The sequence below is a fragment of the Saccopteryx leptura genome, chromosome 6, assembly GCF_036850995.1.
Source record: "Saccopteryx leptura isolate mSacLep1 chromosome 6, mSacLep1_pri_phased_curated, whole genome shotgun sequence".
Taxonomy (NCBI): Eukaryota; Metazoa; Chordata; class Mammalia; order Chiroptera; family Emballonuridae; genus Saccopteryx; species Saccopteryx leptura.
The window spans coordinates 100,248,450-100,271,412 of record NC_089508.1 but is presented as its reverse complement, the minus strand read 5'-3'; the positions used below and the strand labels follow the sequence as shown (position 1 = coordinate 100,271,412).

The window sequence follows — 22,963 nt, the reverse complement described above, 5'->3', positions numbered from 1 at the left end:
CTTTTCTTGAAGTAAAGGAGGTGAAGTCAAGGTAGAAAGTAAAGCAGAATAGAAAACACTGGTGTTCTTTGCAGCCACAGGGTATAGTCGATGACAATTATTTTAAATGTAAGTTAGTCCTTATGGAACTTTTTTAAATTTAAGAACATTACTGAAGTGAATTTAAATGTTTTTAAATGTCCTTAACAAAGCATTTGCTATTATGGCTTTGAGGTTAAGGGGCACTACAGAAAATTTGGTTTTAGTGAAATTTAATGTTTCTAGCCTAGTAGTCTTTTTGGTCATTCTTGTAAGAATGAGATGGCACTCGAACACCAGGTGTGCAGGCTTTATTAGAGGAGAAAGACCTGCCGGGGCACTCCTCCAGGAGAAGTGCACCCACACAGATTCTGAGGCAAATTTTTTATAAGGTTAAGGGAGAGCTTTGAGCAAGTGTGTGTTGCGTCAGCAGTTCTGGTATGCTCCCTTCTGTAGTTTTACGATATCGGCTTCTTGGAACGCTTCTCCTCAGGGTGGCTGACCAGCTTCCTAAAACTTTTCTGTTTCAGGGGCGATAGTCCAGTAAGTAAGGTTGGGGTCAGATAGACAAGCAGAACAGCAAAAGGGCAGTTTGGAAGTTTTGGTAAATTCATGTATCCATCAATTCTTAACATTCAGAATGCCTCAGAGAAAGTATTAGGAAATAAATTGCTCATTGCAAAAGTTTTCCCTGTGTTCAATTATTGTATATACTCACTTTTGCATTTTTTAGTTTTTATGAAAATAGGCAATATTCATTTTAACTTTTTATGTTAGAGTACATATTTTATAAATAATAATTTACCATATAGTGATATTATTTTCATAAAGGTTACTGACTCACATTTAATTAAGACAATCATTGTACTAAAAGGAACTCTTGGCTACATACTTGCTAGAAAATCCACCCCCAAAATGACTCATTTATTTACTGGTTTTGTTCATTTAAAAAAATTAATGAAGATAAGAGGATACCAGTATTGCATTTTTTATTACAACTGGTGTATGATCCTGATATGCTTTATAATAGTCAAGGTAGATTCTTTTCAAATGAACAAATGTTGAAAAAAAATAAACTTTCTAATCCTGAATGAAACTATGGTGATATTTTTGGCCAAATGAATATTTTCCGGGATATTCTCCAAAGTAGCAAAAGTCTCTCTAGCAGTAGAGACTTTAATTGTCACTCTTGTGTTCTGGAGTTCCAGGAATCCTGGTTATTCATCTGAACTAAGAAGTCATTTTTCCATTTAAATAATACACCATACACCATGACATACATTTAGTACATTTGCCATGTATCGCCATTTCTTTTGATGATTGTGTAAAGTTGTTCTCCACATTCAAACTTGGGCAGTGTAAACTTTCAGTGAGGGAAGAGAGCCAAGAATTCTTGAACCCACACTTCTCCACCCGCTGTGAGTCAGAAGTGCAGTGGTGGGTTAGTAGGGAAGGAACCCTTCCGTAAAATTTGGAGCATGTGGTCTACTTTCATGTGCTGCTAACCAGCTGTTGCCTGATTTCATTCAGCGTGTCTGGTTTATCACATATACATTCATGCTGTGAACAAAAACTTCCAAATGTGTCATTCTAAATATGAACACTGAAGGAGAGCTCCTCATGAACTCCACTGGGGCATAGAGGCATCATGTGCCACTTACCTACACTTAAAACATGCAGGTCTTAGGAACAAACAGATCTTTAATGAAGGCTCCTATAACAGTCCCCACCAGCTGAGCCTGAGGACACAAAACACTGCTTTCCACCTTAAAATACAAAACAACCCCAACCCTTGTTACCAATAATACTATAATTTGCTTAATGGCCATCCGTATCCATCTAATGTCATGCCAGACCTGGCCAGATTTCAGTCTTGTCTCCTTTAATTCCTGACCAGTCATGACTGCTGAGCTCTTAGCTAGTATCATGAAAAAAAAATTGCTCATGTGCACTTTGAGAGTTTATATGTCCCATGAATGTCTCTATGCTAAGTAAATAAAGTGATAAAGGTTTGTGTAGAAGAAATGATAATGAGACATTAGGAAGGTAGAATACAAATTGGTACTATAAATTAGACTTTTAGAAACAAATAATTTGACTTCAAAATTTTGTCTGTTGCAAAAATATTTAGTTATTTTATCTGATCTATTAGACATGGCTTACTGACATTTGGTTCTATTTGATCAGATGAGTTCTCTCCCTTCTCAAGAAGAGTGAAAGTTGCCATTTTGATGATAAATATAGTCAAATGCAGGCTGAAACAATGTCCAGAAGTTATGAACAAATATATTTCTTTCTCCAAATAGTACAGTTTTGGGTGGTATCTATTTTACTGTCTCTATGCACTGAAAATATCACTGAGATAATTTCACTGAGTTAATGTTTATCTGTATTTTTTTTTTCAGAGACAGACAGAGAGAGAGGGATAGACAGGGACAGACAGACAGGAACAGAGAGAGATGAGAAGCATCAATCATTAGTTATTCGTTGCGACACCTTAGCTGTTCACTGATTGCTTTCTCATATGTGCCTTGATCATGGGCCTTCAGCAGACCGAGTAACCCCTTCCTCAAGCCAGTGACCTTGGGTCCAAGCTGGTGAGCTTTGCTCAAACCAGTTGAGCCCGCGCTTAAGCTGGCGACCTCAGGGTCTCGAACCTGGATACTCTGCATCCCAGTCCGACGCTCTATCCACTGCGCCACCGCCTGATCAAGCGCTTATCTGTGTTTTTAAAACTCAAAAACTTTTCGCAGGTAAAGGAAAAAGTCTCAGCTCCTCCTCTCTTTTTAAACTGAGTTGCATTAAAATGTAGTCTTTAGTTCTACTTTGTTGTTTCAGAAGTATGCGTGCTCATAAATATACAGTGTTTTGTGTTTAGCATTGACTTTACAGGCTAAGGTTCTATAAAATACTGTAAAGTTATCCTTATGGGCCACTTTTGAAGGGAGAGGCTCTAACCTTTTCAGTCTGGGACTGTTTATAGCATGCCTTTTCAGCTTCTCCTTGGTGTTTCCAAGGCAGTAATTAATGGGACAGCCATTTTCCAAATTATTTCATTCAGCTTTCCAGTGAACTCATAATCTCAGGCCAGCCCCTGTCAATTTTGGACAGGATCAAATACTATGGAAATATATATCCCTAAATTGCTATTGATATTTCCATAGTTCATATTCTATGTCTAGATCAAGTCTGACATTTGAAGCCCCAAAGTAGAAGTTGTTGGCATGTAAAGTTATTTTCTTCCTCAGTGAAAATGCTCCTTTTTTATTGTATAGAGTGAATACTATTAAGGTTGCATTGCCTTCAAGTAAAAAGAGAGATATTTTTACTTATATTACATCTCTCTTTTCTTCCAGGATCCCACAGATTTGTAGATGTTAGTAACACATTTTGAAAGAACAATGACTGTAATTTGCAACAATTCGCTAATAGTTCTTGTGCTTTCCCTGCAAAGGGTGGATCGCTTAAGAAAATAGTAAGGTTCTTTTACTGTTCATTTCTATTTACATAAAAAGAATGAAGTAATATAAAAGTTAATGTAACTTTTAAGGCTACTTTAGCACTCAGCAAATCCAGATCACCTTGTATTTTTAATGAGATTGTATGTTATTACTGTAAAAGCTTTCCCAAATTGCTGCAAACACTAAGAAATGGATTCTCCACTGTAAAATACAGCATCCATCACCACTAAGCTGGGAACATAATTTTTTCTGCCCTGTAGCAGTGCTTTCCATTGTTGTGAAAAGGTGTTGATTAGCTTTTATTTATGCTATGTATTTAGGGTGCCCAACTGAGGAGCCAAACTCATGTACCTGGCCACTTGGTGCTGGTAGTTCAAAGGGTATAGAATCAGAATTATAACAGAATAGCACTAAACAATTTGAAACTCATCAAATACCCTGCCCTCTACTCAGTGAATTACAGGGCATGAAAGCATGAGTGCTCCTATGTGAGCTCCATCCCCCAGGGGTCTTCAGACTTGTCTGTGCCCAAGAACCAGTCTATGCTGGAAATTCCCTGACTTCCTGTTAAGAGGTAGTATATTCTCTAAGAGTTGTTGAAAGGCGCTGAGTGTTTCTTTTTGCTTCAGAAAGTAGTCAGTATCATACTGAACATTGACAATGATGTTTTCCTAGCAGCGATATGGATGGGTTTAATCAATTCCAACTGGGATAAACAGGTTTCAGAGTACATAAAAGAAATGTCTAAACAATCTGACGATTGGGAGGACTGAGTTGTCTTAAACATATATATTTTTTTTATTTATTGATTTTTGGAGAGAGGGGAGAGAGAGGGAGAGTAAGAAAAAGGGGGAAGAAGCAGGAAGCATCTATTTGCAATAGTTGCTTCCTGTATGTGCCTTGACCAGGCAAGCCCGGGAATTTGAACTGGCGACCCTAGCATTCAAGGTAAACACTTCATCCACTGCTCACCACAGGTCAGGTGTCTTAAACCTAATTTTAATGGCTAATAATATTCAACATGGTCATTGTATGTCAAGAGTACTTTGGTGTTCACACCAAATGTCTCTTCTACAGGAAATTGCTTTTCTGAATGACCCCTTCCTCCACTTTTCCTGGGGATATTTTCTTTAAACCTTCTTATACATGGTCACTTGTTCTGTGTGAAGCATTATTCCTAAAGCTGGTGGTACAGTGATGAACAAAATTGTTAAGATCCTCTCCTCATGGAACTTATATTCTATTGAAGGGATACAGTAAAAAACCAATTGGCAAATACATAAATAAGAAAGTTGCAGGCTGCAGTAATGACTCATGAAGAGACAGAGGATGTACCGGAGAGTAACAAAGTGTGAACAGGGAATGTTCAATAAGTTTAGGTGGTCTGGAGGCCTCTTGGAGAAGGTGACATGAACTAAAATTTGTGAAGAAAGAGGCAGAACCATGCGAAAGATCACATGTTACTGTTGATAGTAACAATTATGTTATGTCCAGAATACAATGGAATGGTAAACTCACTGGGCACAGTGAGTAATATTTACAGTCTTTATGTCCTGCATAATCTTAAATGGGCTTTTAGGTAGGATTTGCCACAGGAAACACTTGTTAAATCAGATGGATCCATCTTGATGGCAGTAGTAGAGATCTAATATAAAGTGCTGTTTTGCACAGTTCTTTGAACATTAGTACAAAATACTAGATATCTTAAAACTTCTAGAATAAAGAAGTAGTGTTTGGTTGCATCTGTTTTCACACAGTTGTGCTAGTATCTTTTAAGCACAACAGCACCTGCGTAGGAAAGTAGACAGCCAACTGAGTGATGCTTATACAATAGAAAATGTTTATTCAGTTAGTCATTATGTTCTAGAAAACATGCATGACTCATATGCTATCCTCTGAGCACAGACAAGCTGGTTGTAATTCTCTTCTGTAGGTCAAGGTTAAAGAATTAATATTTTCATGTAGATCATACTACTAATTGCATTTTGGCATGTAGATCATACTATTAATTATTCTCACTGTCTCCTATGAACTCTTCCTTCATGATTTAAATGAGGGAAAGAAAATACTTTTCATTTTTATTTTGGTATAAAACCAGGAAATGTGAGAACTGGGAGGGATTATGGAGAGAGAAATCATTATTATCTAGAGCAAGACTACCTAAATTCATAGTTCTGGTATTTATGAGCTGTGTGATCTTGGACAAATGATTTAATCTCCTTGGGATTGGGTTTTCTTATCTTTAAAATGGGGATTATAACACTAGTGGTCATGGGATTTAAATGAATTAATATACATGTAAAGTGCTATAAACGTTTGGCACAGGCCCTGACTGGTTGACACAGTGGTAGAGTGTCAGCCCAACATGTGGAAGTCGCGGGTTCAATTCTCAGGGCACACAGGAGAAGCACCCATCTGCTTCTCTACTCCTCCCCCTCTCGCTTCTCTCTTCCTCTCTCTCTTTTCACCTCCCCTCCTGCAGCCATAGATGAATAGAAGTGAGTTGGCCCAAGGCACTGAAAATGGCTCCATGGCCTCCACCTCAGGTGCTAAAAAATGGCTCCAGTTGTAATGGAGCAAGGGCCCCAAATGGGCAGAGCATCGCCCTCTTGTGGGCATGCTGGGTAGGTCCCAGTCAGGGCACATATGAGAGTCTGTCTCTGCCTCCCCTCCTCTCACTAAAAAAAAAAAAAAAATGTTTGGTGCATATGGAAGTTATAAGAAGTGTCTTAAGCCTAGTTCAAGGTTCTCAGGCTCCCCATGAACTAGATTTGTTACCCAAATAAGTTGACTAGCAAGATATTTCAAATTATTTTTAGAGCTGCCTACACTTAAAAATAGCATTATTTCAGCCTGACCCAGCGGTGGCACAGTGTGTAGAGCATCAGAGTGGGCCATGGAGGACTCAGGTTCCAAACCCCGAGGTCACTGGCTTGAGTGCGAGCTCTTCCCGCTTGAGCGCAGATCGCTGGCATGAAGATGGGATTATAGACATGACCCCATGGTCATTGGCTTGAACCCAAAGGTTGCTGGCTTGAGCAAGGGGTCACTCACTCTGCTGTAGTCCCTGGCAAAGGCACATAAGGGAAAGCAGTCAAGAAAAACTAAGGTGCCGCAATGAACAATTGATGCTTCTCATTTCTCTCCCTTCCTGTCTCTCTGTCCCTACCTGTTCCTCTCTTTGTCTCTGTCTCTGTCACACACACACAAAAATAGCATTATTTCATAAAACAATTGGATTTTCTGCTTTTGAAAAACTAAAAGGTCCATAGGCACTGGGCTTACATACTCACATGGAACCTATTAGCAGTATTTGAGCAGTGACTATCTTTTTTGCATTAAGCCCATCCTCTCCAATTTATTATAGGCTACCCCATTCTCTATTGCATCCCTAACATCGAAGGGCCAACTATTAGTATTAACAGCCTGCAAGTATTTCAGCTTGCTACCTTTCTCTTCCTATAGCAGAAGACTTCTACACAGATTTATGTTGAATATGCCAAGTAAGAGTGAGGATCAGGAAGACAAATTCAAAGAGCAGTTGTATCTTAGCCAACTGTACTCTCAGTAAAGCAAATGTGTTGCAGTCCGTGTAATATTAAATATTTTAATATCTCTATTGAAATGTCTCATCCATTTATTCCCATGTGTTTACTTCCTGAAAACATTCACTGATGAATTCAAGCAATGCTTATTTTTTATCAAGTTCCTGGGACATCTTTTCATTAACAGAGGACAGATATTTTAAGACACTGCCCTTCCTTTACAAACTTATTGTCTTGATGACTGACACAGCTCCACAAAGACTTATCAACACGTATGCTAAAGAATTCTGTACTGCTTTTTTTTTTAAATTTGTGTTTAAGTCAAAGGGAGTTATGTCATCCAAAATTCACCCCAGTATGGGGCTGAAATGAATTTTAGTTAATAAATATAAATAATTTAATACTGTGGTAATTTTCATTTGAACCGTGTTTTTTATTTTTATTTTTTAATTTTATTTATTTGAATTATGTTTTTTTAAAGAGACTTTTTTCTCTCAGAAAATCTTATGTTTGATCTCTACATAAATGACAACAAGCAAACCACAAGTTAAGGCATCTTTTCCCCCCTCTGTTTTCTAGCTTTACTAATGAAGAGAATTCGTTTTGAACTGTGAAGTAGAATATGCCTTGTTGGGAAATTGTTTCAGAGTCCTGTTAAATGTTTAAAGACATGCTGGCAGTTGGAGTTTCCATAATGTAATCTAAGCAATCATTTCCTGGGAAGGTTCCAAACTTGCTGAGTCATTAATTTAGCAAACTGGTTTAAAAAACAAACTCAACCTCTAGAAAAGCAGAATGTATTCTCTTTAAGTAGGTGTTCAATGCATATAGTTTTCACTTTGGCAGTCATTTCAGATGAAACTCTGTTAGCATCAGGACGATACAGATACTAAACAGGATCACAGACTTTTAAACAAATTTTAATCTCTATAATCTTTATTCTTTCTAATCTCCAATTCTGGCTTTAAATGTCAGCTTTTCTCATTTTTCTTTTCTTCATATTCTCTCACATCCTTGATATGATTTCTCTTACTGAGAACACAAAAGACGCCTTTATACTTTTCATTATCTGTAATTTGCCAAATCAAATCATGTATACACACCCACTCCAATACCTTATTTTACAATAATGTCAAGTTACACACATACCTGTAATTTGATCTAAACTCCTCATTCAGGAAAAGAACGATTCCTAGGACCCATGGCTAATACAAAAATGTTAATTTTTGGCAGAACATCCCCCTGTACGCTTACCATAATTATAGAGAAGTGCATTTTAAGTCTGTTCTTTCACCTCTGTGATACTTTTGCTCTGAACATACTAATGAAGTAGAATGAAAGAAAATATAGTAGTTCCCTTTCCAGAGCATCTCAACTTTTCTCCCTATGCCTGTAAAAAAAAACAAAAAACAAAAAAACACCATTCTGCAGATTTCCCGAGTTCATTAAATACACAGAGCCAAAGTGGAACAGCAAGTAACAGTGGAAATAAATTTAATTAAATTAGTAAGCCTAATAAAATCTTCACCATATTAATGAGAAATGAAGAATTTTCTCATTACCAGAGTCTACTTTTAAAAAGTTCTTATTTAAAATTCTAAAGTACTGTATGGCCAGTGACCTCCGCCATTGTGGCCATGCAGGTTCTCATTGAATTCGGGCAGACGGTAAAGAAACTGTGGAGCCAAAATATGGTGGGCCGTTCATTTATTAAAGTCTCCTGCCGGTGGACGAGCAAACAGGCAGGGAAGACCGCTCTCCTCTCATTCAGGCTCCCAAAGCCCTGACTCAGTCTCCTGTCCCACAACCCAGATAATCTTCCCTGGTTCCTCCTTGAAACAAAGGTCCCCACCAGCCTCAGAGGAGCTCCCAAAGCCCCTCAGCTCTGGTTCCACATCTGCACTCCTTCTCTACAAAACCCAGTCTGGGGAAAAAATCCCTTCTCCAGCAAACATTAACAATACAGCGGCCCCTCAGAAGCAAGAAGGTAATCTGCAATTTGCAATCTGCCACTCTGAGGTCAGGCACCACAGCCTTTCACAGATTACATACACATGGCATTGCCCAGGCCAATGCAAAATATAAGCAAGCAAACCTAAAAAAAACCACATTTTACAAACTTATTTGCCCAACAAGTACTGTATATACAAATAAGCAAAAGATAAAATGAAGTTAATGAAGATATAAAGCAATGTTATAATTCTTTACTTTGTATAATAACACATTACGTTTTTAAAAAAGCATGCTTATTTAAGACAATATTACCCTTTGACTCACAAGTGTAGTTTCATGTTGAAGTTATCTTAAAGTCCACGGTAATCAGATTTAAATCAATGGAGATTATTTAAGAATCTTTTAATTTAAAATGATCAATTTCTAAATTTTTACCTACTCTATAACTTGATAAATCAAACAAAACATACTGTAATTGTGGCTTTCTGGTGTACATACTTTCATATAAAACTTCACATAGCTGAAATTATATATTTTGCTTTAAAATGTAACAATATTACTAGTTTAAAATTGTAGCACAGGTTCTGAAAATCCTTAGAAGTGTTTGGTTTGTGTTCCCATCATTAGAAATGTTTGTTGAAGGGATGATTGGCTGATGATATAAACACTTATGTAAATAATGATAAATATATATTATAGGGCAATGGCCTGATTTCATAGGCCTTTGATTTTGTTTTACAATTTGTTCTATATCAGTGAAGGCCTGGTTTTCCATGTCGATTGAAGCATGGATAAATATCTAATAAGTATTTACAAAGTCATCAGATAGAGACACAGTCTTCTTTTTTTGTTGTAAAGTACCCGTACCTCACTTCTGCGGGTTTACATAGAGACACCAAGTCCAGATGAATTTTTAAGGAGTTTTATTAAAGGGAGAGATTTATTAAATATGCTGGCCGCATATGACTAACACGGGGCATTGCAGACCCAAATCATGTGCTCCAAGTATATCTCTGAGGCTGGTTATATACCCTTTGACCACATACAGGTTGGGGGAAAGATGACATTATGACATAATTATTAACAAGTTTATAACATTTCTTTAGAGGATTCATAAGAACATTAAAACTTTGAAGGTAATACAATCAAAGACATTTACAAATCTTTTAGTGTCTATCTCCCCTCCTTTTCCTAGAGGTATGTTACTCTCAGGATTCCAGGAAGGGAGGAAGAGCCAAAATCAATGTAGGGTGGTATGTAAATTCTGTCTCTTATTGAAAGAAAAGGCATTCCTCAGACAACCTTTATTCTATACATAGTTAAAACGAAATGACCCATTGTTCTTGTAAGTCAGGCAGCTTCTATATTCTTCTCCCTCCCTTCCCCAAGCAAAGGACAGGACAGAAAACCTGACCTTTCTTCCCAAAATATCAATATTAATTTTGCAACTTTTTGGCTGTAAAGCCAGTAGCCATGGCCACCATCACAGCAGCCTGGCCCGTGCAGGTTCGCATAGGATTCGGACAGATGGTAATGAAACAGCAGAGCCAGAAACTGGTGAGCCATCACCTTTAATCCTAGCTTGCATCCGGCGGGTAAGAAATACACACAGTGAGAAAACACTTCCCTTTCCATTCAGGGTTCCCAAAGCCACTGATTTATCCGAGTTTCCTAGAATCAAAGTTTTCTAGCTCACAAGCCTTATTCACCTCTGTTTCCCATCTCCTTCTCTCTGCACAAACTCTGCACAAACTGGCTTCTCCCTCAACACTCCACCATCATGGCTGCTTCTCCTGGCCTCTTCCATGTGGCCTTTCTTTGCTCTCCTACAACATGGGCTTCTCCTAGAATGTGATGACTAGCCTTTTTATAAAAACTGCCCACTTTTGCAGTGCTGGTCAACCTGATCCCTCCCGCCCACTAGTAGGCATTCCAGCTTTCATGGTGGACGGTAGCAGAGCAACCAAACAGTGCCACGATTGGCCCACCAGGGTCCTAGAATGTAATCACTCTTCCCCCAGAACAACATGATCTCTCTTCCTTTTAAAGCCTTTTGGTGCAAAAGCCCTCCCCCAACACACATTAACATAATCACACCCATCCCAAGCAAAAAGGGCAACTAATATCACCTGGGAGATGGGCTTCTACATGGGCAGCGCCATCTTTAATAAAGTGAGCATAATGTATTTTATCTGCCCAACAGGTACCTTACCACATTTTGTCTTAGCTTATTAGATTTGCCTCAGAAACAATGTAATTCTGCAACAAAACTTCAGAAAGCTTCTTCACTCTTTCTTTCCCCAAAATGTTTATCTAAAAAAATTAAACAACTTAGTCTCCTTCCAGCAGTAAATCAGTTCCCACATGAGAAGTTCCATGCATGTACCCTAACTCAGTATTTTAACGCTACTTTATCATATAGAAACATAGGCCATATTGAAAATGATTAATTATATTTGGAACTATAAGATAATGTAATGATTAGTATTTCTGGTCATGTTGCTAGCAGATTGTAATTTTAAGAATGACAGGAGGGTACTCTTATTAATGTTAGGAAAATCTTAAATTGCTATTAAATCTTAAATGCTATTACAGTCTTAATTTCTGACATTATAAATTATGTAGTTGAGGAGTTGTTATTCTGTGCTGGAGACATGTGGCTGTGTGAATCGCATCATTCTTTGAATATGTGTGTAGTACAGTCTCTGCACATAAAGGAACAGCCTATTTCTTTTCCCTAAACTCATATAACGTTTCAAAATTCCTCATGTAACCCTGGGTTGAAGGTAATAAATGAAATGACTTTTCAAGAATAATTCTGGTTCTTATAATTTATGGCAGTGTTTATGTGAATGTTACTAAATTGGATGAGAAGATAACATTCGGTTTATCAGATTGCCTCTTGCTCTTCTAAATGAATTTGCCCCAAGGTATAGTAAATAGTCCTCTGTCAAACTGATTCTTTTAGCACTGCCTAGAATTAGGTATCTCAAATAAAGGAAAATAACTGAAGAGTGATTTCGTCAACTTTTCATATGATTTTCCAAATCTGGGGACATTTAAAGTCTGCTAAGAAACTGTAACATCAGGTCAGCTTTTATTCTGGGTGTTGAAACTTTCCAGCAATGGAAAAATATCACTTTTTATTTTAGTTTGTGCTTAAAACTGGCCTGTTGGCTACAGCTTCTTAAAAAGGACACATAAAACAGGGACCTAACCCTGTAGACTTACTTATTTTTTTAATTCCTGAAGATATTTATGCAATATGTTCATGATTCTAGTCTGGCAGAGCTTGGCCCATCTTTTTTTTTTTTTTTAATTTTTTATAAAGATTTTATTTATTCATTATAGAGAGGGGAGAGAGAAAGAGAGAGAGAGAGAGAGAGAGAGAGAAGGGGGGAGGAGCAGAAAGCATCAACTCCCATATGTGCCTTGACCAGGCAAGCCCAGGGTTTTGAACCGGCAGCCTCAGTGTTTCCAGGTTGGCACTTTATCCACTGCGCCACCACAGGTCAGGCTAGCTTGGCCCATCTTTATAAGCTCCCTAGACATCTCTGCAAGAGTGAGCCTTCCCAGAGTGATTACATTATATACTTTTTATACTTTTATTTTATGGAGTTGTAACTGTAATGACAGACATAATATCTCTAAATAGAACCTCTTATCAAAAACTTTTTTATTGCCGCTAGTAGGTTTACAAATCAAAATTTCCCCAATTAGTAATAAGTGGTATTATCCTTTTGGTGCAGATAGGGATTGAAATGGATGGAAGCTACATATATAACTATGATTTTTTTTTCTCAACTTGTCAGTAATCACTTGTTGGTCAAATAAGTTTGTAAATATGATATATATGTTTGCTCGCTTATAGTTTGCATTGGGTGTGGGGGACAGGCTGTAAGCAGGCAGGGTCCCTATAGCTTAAGGCTTAGTTTTAAGACTAAGCTTTTCCCCACACCCTTGACTGTTGCATGATAGGAGGTGGTGCACTCTCATGAGGAATCCCATTTATGCCTCAGATAAGTGATTGTGTATCAGAGACTTCCTTGTTTGTATATTGGATTAAAGGTTTTGATTTCTACACTATAAAATGGGGCAGAGGAGCTCATGCTGGAAGAGAGCAGAGAAGGGCCACGCGGAGGAGAGGAGAAGCAGCCAAGATGGTGGAGTGCTGAAGGAGAAGCCAGTTTGTGCTGAGTTTGTGCAGAGAGAAGGAGATGGGGAACAGAGGTGAATAAGACTAGTGAGCTAGAAACCTTTGATTCTAGGAAACTCGGATAAGTCATTGGCTTTGGGAGCCCTGAATGAAAAGGGAAGTGTTTTCCCGCTGTGTGTATTTCATGCCCGCCGGATGCGAACTAGGATTAAAGCTGATGGCCCATCAGTTCTTGGCTCCCTTGTTTCATTATGGTCTCACCAAATCAAATGCGAATCTGCATGTATGTGAATGGCCACAATGGCGGCCCCTGGCCTTACATCACTCCAGATTAGAAATTAACTGAGGTGATATTACAAGAGCTCTGGAGACAAACATGTTTTGGCTTTACTATTTACTAGCATTTGACCCAAAATGACTTACTTAAACTTTCTGAGTTTTGATGCCTCAACTGTACATAGCAAGGCCTATCTTGAAAGGTGCCTTTTGTGTGTTCTTGAAACACAATTACAATAAAAGTTTAGGAAGTGAGAGATATAATTATATGCATTAAAAAGTAATTTATCTTTTATTTTGATGATTTCAGAATACATTATCCGATGATTCCCAAGTACATTTCCATGATGTCAAGAGATACCATGAAATCTTCCAAAATCATGATTAATTTTAATTCATTAATTCTTTTTTTTTTGGAAAGCAGCACGAAGAGAGAGACAGGAACATCAGGCTGTCCTGTATGTGCCCCGACCAGGGAATTGATCCAACAACCTCCACACTCTGGGATGATAATCCAACCTAGCCATCCCACTGGGGCTTAATTTCTCTTTTTTTTTTCAGAGAGACAGAGAAGAAGGGAAAGAGAGGGGAAGGGAAGCGTTCGTTTGTTATTCCACTCAGTTGTGCATTGATTGGTTGATTCTTGTGTGTGCCCTGACTGGGGATGGAACCTGCAAAACTCTTAACCGACTGAGCTCATCAGCTAGGGCCAGTTCATTTAATTTTTAAAACATGCCTTGACTGATTCGTTTCAAAATGAGAGACAGGAGCATATAGAGATATAATTATAACCAAAACACCAATATTTGTGTGTTTTGAATAGTTCACTAGTTGCTGTGTTTTCCAATTATAAAAATAGTATAAATTTAACCCTTTACTTTCATATGGTTGAGGAATTGTTTTAAATCATACTTTTTTCCTCTGAGGGAATCCAAAAACATTGTAGGCAGCTTTTTAATTTGTTTTGTTTTGTTTGTTTGTTTTAGGTGAGAAGCAGGCAGTTAGTGAGGCAGACTCCCACATGTGTACCCAGATTCACCGGGCAATCCCATCTGGGACTGATGCTGAAATCAACCCAGCTATCCTCAGTGCCTGAGGCTGATGTGCTCCAACTGAGCTATCCTCAGTGCCCAGGGGCTATGCTTCAAGGCACTGAGCCACTGGCTGTGGGAGGAGAAGAGGGAGAGAAGGGGAAGGTGGAATGGGGGAGAAGCGGATGGTCACTTCTTCTGTGTGTGCCCTGTTGGGAATTCCAGGCATTTTTCAGATGAAGTACTATGCAGAGCAGACTGGGGAGATTTGTATTTACTTTCTACCTTCTGAACTGCTTGCACTTTCTAACCTTGTGCCTATAATACTTTAGAAAATGTCAGTGAAATAATATGTGCAGTTGAGTTAAGGACCATTGTTTTTGTTTTGTTTTTAACTTTATATTTCTGCCTTAAAGTTATAAAATTACTTTTTAGAAGCCAAAATTTTTTGCAAGTTCTTCAGATCAAGGTCAAATATTCTGATCTCCACTCCTCTTCATTTCAAACTATCAAAACAAGATAACTCAAATAAGAAATAAAAGGGTCATAAATTATGTTCATCAACAGAAACATATAGTTTTAGCTTTTATCGCTCATATTCTTAAGGAACAACCCACTCAATACAATAGTAAAACAAAATGTGATGTTAAAAAACATACATTTACTAATAAATACTCTCTTGCATTTTCTTGTTCTCCGTTGTTTTTCAAACATATAGCAAAAGTCACCATCAGAGTCATTCATTGGTCGTGAGAAGAGGTCGAATTCTCAGTCCTACATTGGACGACCTATTCAGCTCGACAAGATTTTGATGTCGAAAGTGAAAGTGCCGCACACGTTCGTCATCCACTCGTACACGCGGCCCACCGTGTGCCAGTACTGCAAGAAGCTGCTCAAGGGCCTCTTCAGGCAGGGCCTGCAGTGCAAAGGTGAGGCCACCTTGCTGCCGGCCCGACTGGGATGCTTGAATTAGTCCTCAACTATTTGAAATTACTATTTTTTGTTTGTTTTACAACCCTCTTGCTGAAGAATGCTTGGCTTTTTTTGTTTTCTTTTAACACCGTTGTGATTAGATTGCAGATTCAACTGCCATAAACGTTGTGCAGCAAAAGTACCAAACAACTGTCTGGGCGAAGTGACCATTAATGGAGGTGCGTAAACCGGTGCAGCTGTGCGCGTCTTCTCTGGTAGAGACTGGGCCCACAGGCACGAGGTGGGGGGGGGGGAGTATCAGTTCTGGTTTTATGGCTTTTTTGGTTTTTTTCCGCTCAGACACTTGAGACTGAGCTAAAAGTAAGTTATGGCTTCTGTTTGTTCTACTTTCTGTAGAAAAGCAGCCATTCTAGCTCGTCAGGCATTAATAAAAACCAGAGATTTTCTCAGTTTCTCCATGGTGAACAGCTCGTACTGAAATCTTGGGTCCAGAATTTTTTCTCCAGCTCTCACTTTCCCTTTTTATTTATTAATTTTTTTAAGCAAGAGGAAGGTAGTGAGGAGGGAGAGAGAGAGAGAGAGAGGCAGAGGCAGACAGACATACATTAGTTTGTTGTTCCACTCATTCATGCCATTATTGGTTGCTTCCCGTGTGTGCACTGACCCAGGACCCACAACCTGAGCATTGGCATGTGGGATGACGCTGTAATCAACTGCGCAACCCGGCCAGGGCCTCCAGTTCTCTTTTTAATATGCTTAGTCTAGTTTGTTTAGAAATGAAGAAAATGTTGGAATTACCTACAAGTTATAACTGTTACTCTCTTTTCCTCCATCCTCATACCAAGCACTGAGATAGAAGTTTACTTTTCTTACTGTTTGTCAAGGGAAGGAAGACTCATGGAGACTGGCCCATCAGGAAATAATCACCCTCTTCCTCCCACCACCCAGCTACTTTCATTATCTATGTGCTTGATAACCCAAACCTTTACTAATGAAAGGAATATTAACTCAGCTCACATTCTACATTTAGAAGTATTCCTTTAGGAAAATTCTACATAAGACTCTAGGAAAAATGTCATGTCTTAAATCCTTTCCTCTAGAACTTTCTTCTTTAGAAGAATGTACCCTAGTAGAAGAAGAGGTTTGTGCTCTGGAGAATTCTGTATGATTTAACTGCCAAAATGGAAAGCTTGGCAGTTTTTCCACTTTCTGTGGCATATGTTATTGACTTTGTTCAGGGCTGGAAAATGTCAATGAGCTCCTGATAACTTCAGCTAAGGGGAAATGGTACCTTTTTTCACGTTGTAGATTACTTTGACATTGCATTTCCCCAGACAGTCAGAAAAATCTGGCGAGCTGTGAATTTTCCAAGCTTGGCAGGATAAGGTCTCTGATCAATTGATTTTCTAATTTTTAAGTAAATACTCTGTATCCGTAATTATAATTTACTGCATTACTATCAACTATATTGATAGTAATTTAGTATAACTCCAAATATCAAATATGTTAGGTATTTAAAAGATGCTTTTTCTGTGACCAAGCTAATGTGTTGGAATTCATGACTTAAAAAGTTACTGGACTAGCAAGCATCAGTGATCCTGGGGAGTGCAGGTGAAACTTTCCCTATTTTCCCACATCCCCCTTTTCCCCGCCGGAGCTGTGACACTGAACTCGCAGTTTCCTCTTCACTGTGCCTGGTGTCCTTTGGCCTCCTACAGCTTTGCTTCTGCCCCACCCTGGGCTTTCTTCGAAGGCTCTCCATGACTTTTCATATTTTTAGGCTTAAAGGCAAGAAAACCAAGCATCTGCTTATAAAATTATATGTTCCTCCTCTCAAAAATTCAAATACTTATGAACCAAAATTTAAAGAAGGAAGGAAAAATTCTTCAAATAACTGCCTTTTTAGGGCTCCTGGTTAATTTGTTTTAGGATTGTTCTCTTAAGCCCTGACTCCAGGATTCAGGCTTATCTTCACAGGTGCAAAACAATTTTTTAGATTTGCTTAGCCCTGGGGCAGAGTCTGATGTGGTCATGGAGGAAGGGAGTGACGACAACGACAGTGAGAGGAACAGCGGGCTCATGGATGACATGGAGGAGGCGATGGTCCAGGACGCCGCAATGGTGATGGCCGAGGGCCAGAACGACGGTGGGGAAATGCAGGACCCAGACCCGGACCACGAGGACTCCAACAGAACCATCAGGTGAGGCTGCACTCACCACTCCTCACACTGAAACTGGTACTTTTTTTTAAAGCTCTTTGATAGTCTAATCTACTAAAAGAGAAATTTTAAGTGTGTGCTTAATTTGTTTATGAATGAGCTGCAGAGCCTTTGGGGTTAGGCAGTCTGCACCCCCTTGGAGAAGTGTAGTTTGCACCCTTTCCTAGATATGCCTCATTCTTTGACCTTTTTTTTTTTTTTTTTTTTTTTTTTTGCATAGGAGAGAGTCTCATATTTGCCATTCACAAGTTGACTACTAAATTAATGTTTATTCAAAGCTCCTTATTTGGAAATAAAATTTTAGGGATGCACCTAAGTAGACACTTTTATAGCTACCCCCATTACAGATATCACACATGTCTACACCTTACTGTTCTTGACTTTATTTTGGAACAGTGTAAAATTTTACACTTGTGATCTAGTCATCTATACTTTTTAAATTGCTAGATGATCTCCACTTCTTATGTCTTGGGATGGTACACTACAGTCAAATTGGACTACTGCCTGTTTTGTAATAAAGTTTTATTGCCGGCGGTGACTCAGTGGATAGAGCATTGGACTGAGATGCGAGGACCCAGGTTCAAGACCCCGAGGTCACCAGCTTGAGTGCAAGCTCATCTGGTTTGACCAAGGCTCACCAGCTGGAGCCCAAGGTCGCTGGCTCGAGCAAGGGGTTACTCGGTCTGCTGTAGCCCCCCCATCAGGCACATATGAGAAAGCAATCAATGAACAACTAAGGAGCCACAATGAAGAATTGATGTTTCTCATCTCTCTCTCTTCCTGCCTGTCTGTCTCTATCTATCCCTCTCTCTGACTCTCTGTCTCTACCACACACACACAAAAAAAAAGTTTTATTGGAACATGGTTATTATGCCCATTCATATCATCTGTGGCTACATTTCCACCACAATTGGTAGAGTTCAGTATTCTGCAAAGTCTAAAATATTTATTACTTGATCTTTTACAGAAAGGGTTTCTCATCCTCTGATTTATAAGTATATTCAAACTTTTGTTTCTATTTTACAAATGTTATATTCATTGACAAACTGAAATTGTTCATTGGAGTAAAGCACTACAATAATTAGATTTTTTCCATTGAATGGACTAAAGCATATTTCTAAGATACTGGAAAATATTAGTCTTATGGCCCAACTGTCTTGTAAGGTATACATTTCTTTCGTACCAAAGAGGGACCCAAGCAGATGAGCCTGTATATATGCATGTGCAGGGGAGGAGGGAAGAAGAGGAGGCAGAGACAGAAAGGAAAGAAAAAGAGATAAAGGATTGGCAGTAATTCCATGGGCAGTAGTTATTTAAAAAACAGTTTAGCCTGACCTGTGGTGGCGTAGTGGATAAAGCATTGACTTGGAATGCTGAGTTCTCCGGTTCAAAACCCTGGGCTTGCCCAGTCAAGGCACATACAACAAGCAATCAATGAACAACTAAAGTGAAGCAACTATGACTTGATATTTCTTGTTCTCTCCCCTCCTCTCTCTGTAAAATCAATAAATAAAATTAAAAAAAAAACAGTTTAAACAACAGATTTTAATTTTTATGAAATTATTAAGAGAGACTCATTCATGTGAAATGCTATTATCTATAAATGATTAATATTTTGCCTGTAATAAGCAAATAAGCTTTTATGTGTGATGCTGAATACTGTGGCCTCATTACACTAAGACAGTAATCTACCTGATATTTACCCAATAACTGAACACCATATCGGTAAACCTGAAGACTAATATGCCTACTTATCCTGCCTTGGAATTTTTAAAGTGGACATACCAAGTGCCTATCACTTTTCAGAGTAATCCAGATGTTGAACCATCGTATTCTGACAATATCTTTCACTAAAAATGGGATGTGGGGCCCTGGCCGGTTGGCTCAGCAGTAGAGCGTTGGCCTGGCGTGCGGGGAACCCGGGTTCAATTCCCGGCCAGGGCACATAGGAGAAGCGCCCATTTGCTTCTCCACACACCCCCCCCCCTTCCTCTCTGTCTCTCTCTTCCCCTCCCGCACCCAAGGCTCCATTGGAGCATAGATGGCCCGGGCGCTGGGGATGGCTCCTTGGCCTCTGCCTCAGGCGCTAGAGTGGCTCTGGTCGCGACAGAGCGAAGCCCCGGAGGGGCAGAGCATCGCCCCTGGTGGGCGTGCCGGGTGGATCCCGGTCAGGCGCATGCGGGAGTCTGTCTGACTGTCTCTCCCCGTTTCCAGCTTCAGAAAAAAAAAAAAAAAAGGGATGTGGGGTGTTTTTTTTTAACTTTCACTTTGAAATAGCTGAAAAAAGGTTTTATGCAGGAAAAGATCTCTTTCTAAAATAATTTCTTTCCTGGTATATTTTGACTTTTGAAGTCCATCAACAAGCAACAACATCCCGCTCATGAGAGTCGTGCAGTCTGTCAAACATACGAAGCGGAAAAGCAGCACAGTGATGAAAGAGGGCTGGATGGTCCACTACACCAGCAAGGACACGCTGGTAAGAGCCGCAGCATACACTTTTCTCTGTGTTGTTACCTTCAGTGGTTGCTCATGCCCTGTGAAGACTGTGGGATGTCTGAGTTCCAGGGCCAACCTCGCTGCTGGCATGGCATGGGGTCAGGTGGAGCATGTTAAGAGTCAGGGTGTCAGAGGTACTTGAGCAAACAACTGAGTAAGAAAAAAGTGTGTACAGCAATCTTGAGGAAATAAAATCATTTACCTCTGTTACTTCAGATGGTATTCAGATGACTTGAACAGTCATTTTATAGCAGTCATGAAAACAATAATAATATGCTTTCAAAATGTTTCTCTGTGGTTCAGAATTTTTAAAAAATAATACTGCATTTTAAGGAGGAAATAAAAACAATAATAACTATTATATACTTTTAAAATCTGTAATTGTTCACTTAAAAGCTGACCTCTCCAGGAATACTACTTTATTAGATAAAAGGCAACACAGTTTATTTTTTTAATATAATCTGAGCTGTTCACTACATCAGATTTTCTTGATAGTTGGTAAATGAGGTTACACATGTGAATAAGAGAAAAATTTGATCCACATATTAAAATTAAATTGACATTTAATGATAAACTTTTTTTCTCAGTTACTGGTAGTCTCCTCTCTCCATGTTTTATTAGATAAATAAACACCTATAACCTAATTATTTATAATCTTAACCTTCTGTGCAGGACAGAGGTTTACACGATTTAATGTAGGATTCAGCTGAACACCATATAGTTCTTTCCAGACATGGGGTAAAATTTAAAGCATATTTTATGTACTTGACTGGCCTAAGACTAGTTGTAAGAGACAAAGAATAATGTTTGGGCTTTTTGGTGTAAAAAGATGAAAACACACACAACATATACCCTAAAATGAACAGGGACCTGATCACCAAATCATAGAAGTTGAGAGATCTATAGAGAGCTTAAGGGAAGGTAAAGTTATCTGATGCGTTTCCCTGACTTGAATGCCATGGAGGCGATCCTACCATCCAACAGAAGGCTCTTCAGCTCTGCCGTACATTCCCAATTCTTCCATCCATCATGGAAGCCAGAATACCTGGCTGGCTCAGCATGGCATTCCTTATGTTCTAAAATAATTAGAATGTGTAAACATTGTATCTCCAGTTAAGCCTTTTTATTTTGTTACAGACTACAAATCCACCTTCAGCTCTTAAAGCAGTCAAATAAATTTTAAAAGGGTATTTTCTATTTACTATGCATGTACTAAATACCAGGCCTAGTGCTGGGTGCTAGTAATACATCATCTCCTTTATTACTCATAACTGATGTAGATGTGGATACTTATTTGCTAGAGTCACCATATAAAACTGTGAGTCCTTCATGCACTTTGCACCATCAAATTTTGTCCCCATTGGGAAAATGTGTTTATTTTATCAATATTAGGTATTTTTAAAGTTCTTAAAAGATCCTGAATCTAACTTCTGTTTCAGCGGAAACGACACTATTGGAGATTGGATAGCAAGTGTATTACCCTCTTTCAAAATGACACAGGAAGCAGATACTACAAGGTAAGGAAGGGTGGCTCTTTCTGTGATTGGAATCTCATGCCTCCTGTGTATGTACATCCAACACACTTGGTTGTTTTTGTGTTTCCTCAAAGAGATATTCTTTCTTCTCTGTAACTTGCAATTTTGGAGGAGTCAGGTTGTGACCCCATGATAGCCATCTGTTAATTTTGGATTTCCCTGGGGAGTGCTTCTGATCCAATGGGATGATGGTGGAGAGGGGGAAGCTAGCTGAGTATTTTAGCAAAGTTGTGTTATTTAAACAGAAAATGCAGGGTCACAGCAGGTTAGCTAAAAGTAAATTTCTGAAACCCACTAAATCCAGCTTTTCTTCTCCTTCTCCTCTTCCTTCTCCTTCTTTCCTTCCTTCCTTCCTTCCTTCCTTCCTTCCTTCCTTCCTTCCTTCCTTCCTTCCTTCCTTCCTTCCTTCCTCCCTCCCTCCCTCCCTTCCTTTCTTACTTCTTCCTTCCTTCCTTCCTTCCTTCCTTTTTTCCTTCCTCTTTCCTTTGTATTTCTCCATAGTCTTGCAGCATCACTGGGAGTAGTTAAGAAACTGTATGATTTCTCCCTGCATTGCCAATATTCATAAGGAGCACATTGCTCTAGAGAAAAGTTTGGCAGCAGTTTTTATTTCGTTTTTCTACATGAAATAATACAGATGTAGCATAATGTATCACCCAGTAAAATATTGTTCCAAAAGAAGTTCAGAGTGAGACAGTTTATACTTGCCCCTTCAAACTGAATGCAGGCTCAGGCATGGTTGATGTGATTCTCCATGGCCACTTTACACAGCTTTAATGGAAAAAGGATACCTCATTAATTTTTATATTAAATAATATGTTTAAAAAGTTATTAAATCTTAGTCACTCTATGCCTTCTGGAAGACAATGTGGTGATTAATTTTTTCAATATTAAAATTATCTTAAAAGCCACTTTTAAAACCAGTCACTATGGTTTTCCTCATTAAAACCATTTATTTGGCTATATTGTTATATTAACACGTATGAAGTCAAATTATATGAATCATTTCCAGTGCTTTAAAAAATAGTTGAATTTTAAAAACAGCCATGCATACCAAAATGTATTTCAAAAGTGTTGTAATTCCACCTCTCTGTTGTAAAAATTATCATTTTGATTCTAAGTCTTAGATTTGAGACAGGTTCAAATTCATTATTCTTACTGATACTTATTCTTGTCACATGAGCCTAGTGAATTTTTCTGGAAAAATGAGATGATTAGGTTTCCTCTAGCACAGGTATTTTTAAGTTTTTCTTAGTAATATTCTGTGTTTTATAAAACCATTTTACTAAATTATTACCATTCGTTATGTTATTTCTCACGTGTACCCAGCATGAATCTTA

The 22,963-nt window shown here is 38.6% G+C and overlaps 1 protein-coding gene across 2 annotated transcripts in view; it reads left to right on the top strand.

Moving 5' to 3' along the window:
• Positions 1 to 22,963, top strand: part of PRKD1 (protein kinase D1) — a 387,321-nt gene that overhangs the window by 315,666 nt on the left and 48,692 nt on the right. For both annotated transcript variants that reach the window (XM_066342379.1, XM_066342378.1), the window contains 5 exons: positions 15,159 to 15,369; positions 15,514 to 15,591; positions 17,370 to 17,574; positions 19,945 to 20,068; positions 21,528 to 21,605. In XM_066342379.1, the coding sequence (XP_066198476.1) occupies positions 15,159 to 15,369; positions 15,514 to 15,591; positions 17,370 to 17,574; positions 19,945 to 20,068; positions 21,528 to 21,605 (696 nt within the window). The remainder of the gene's footprint in view (positions 1 to 15,158; positions 15,370 to 15,513; positions 15,592 to 17,369; positions 17,575 to 19,944; positions 20,069 to 21,527; positions 21,606 to 22,963) is intronic.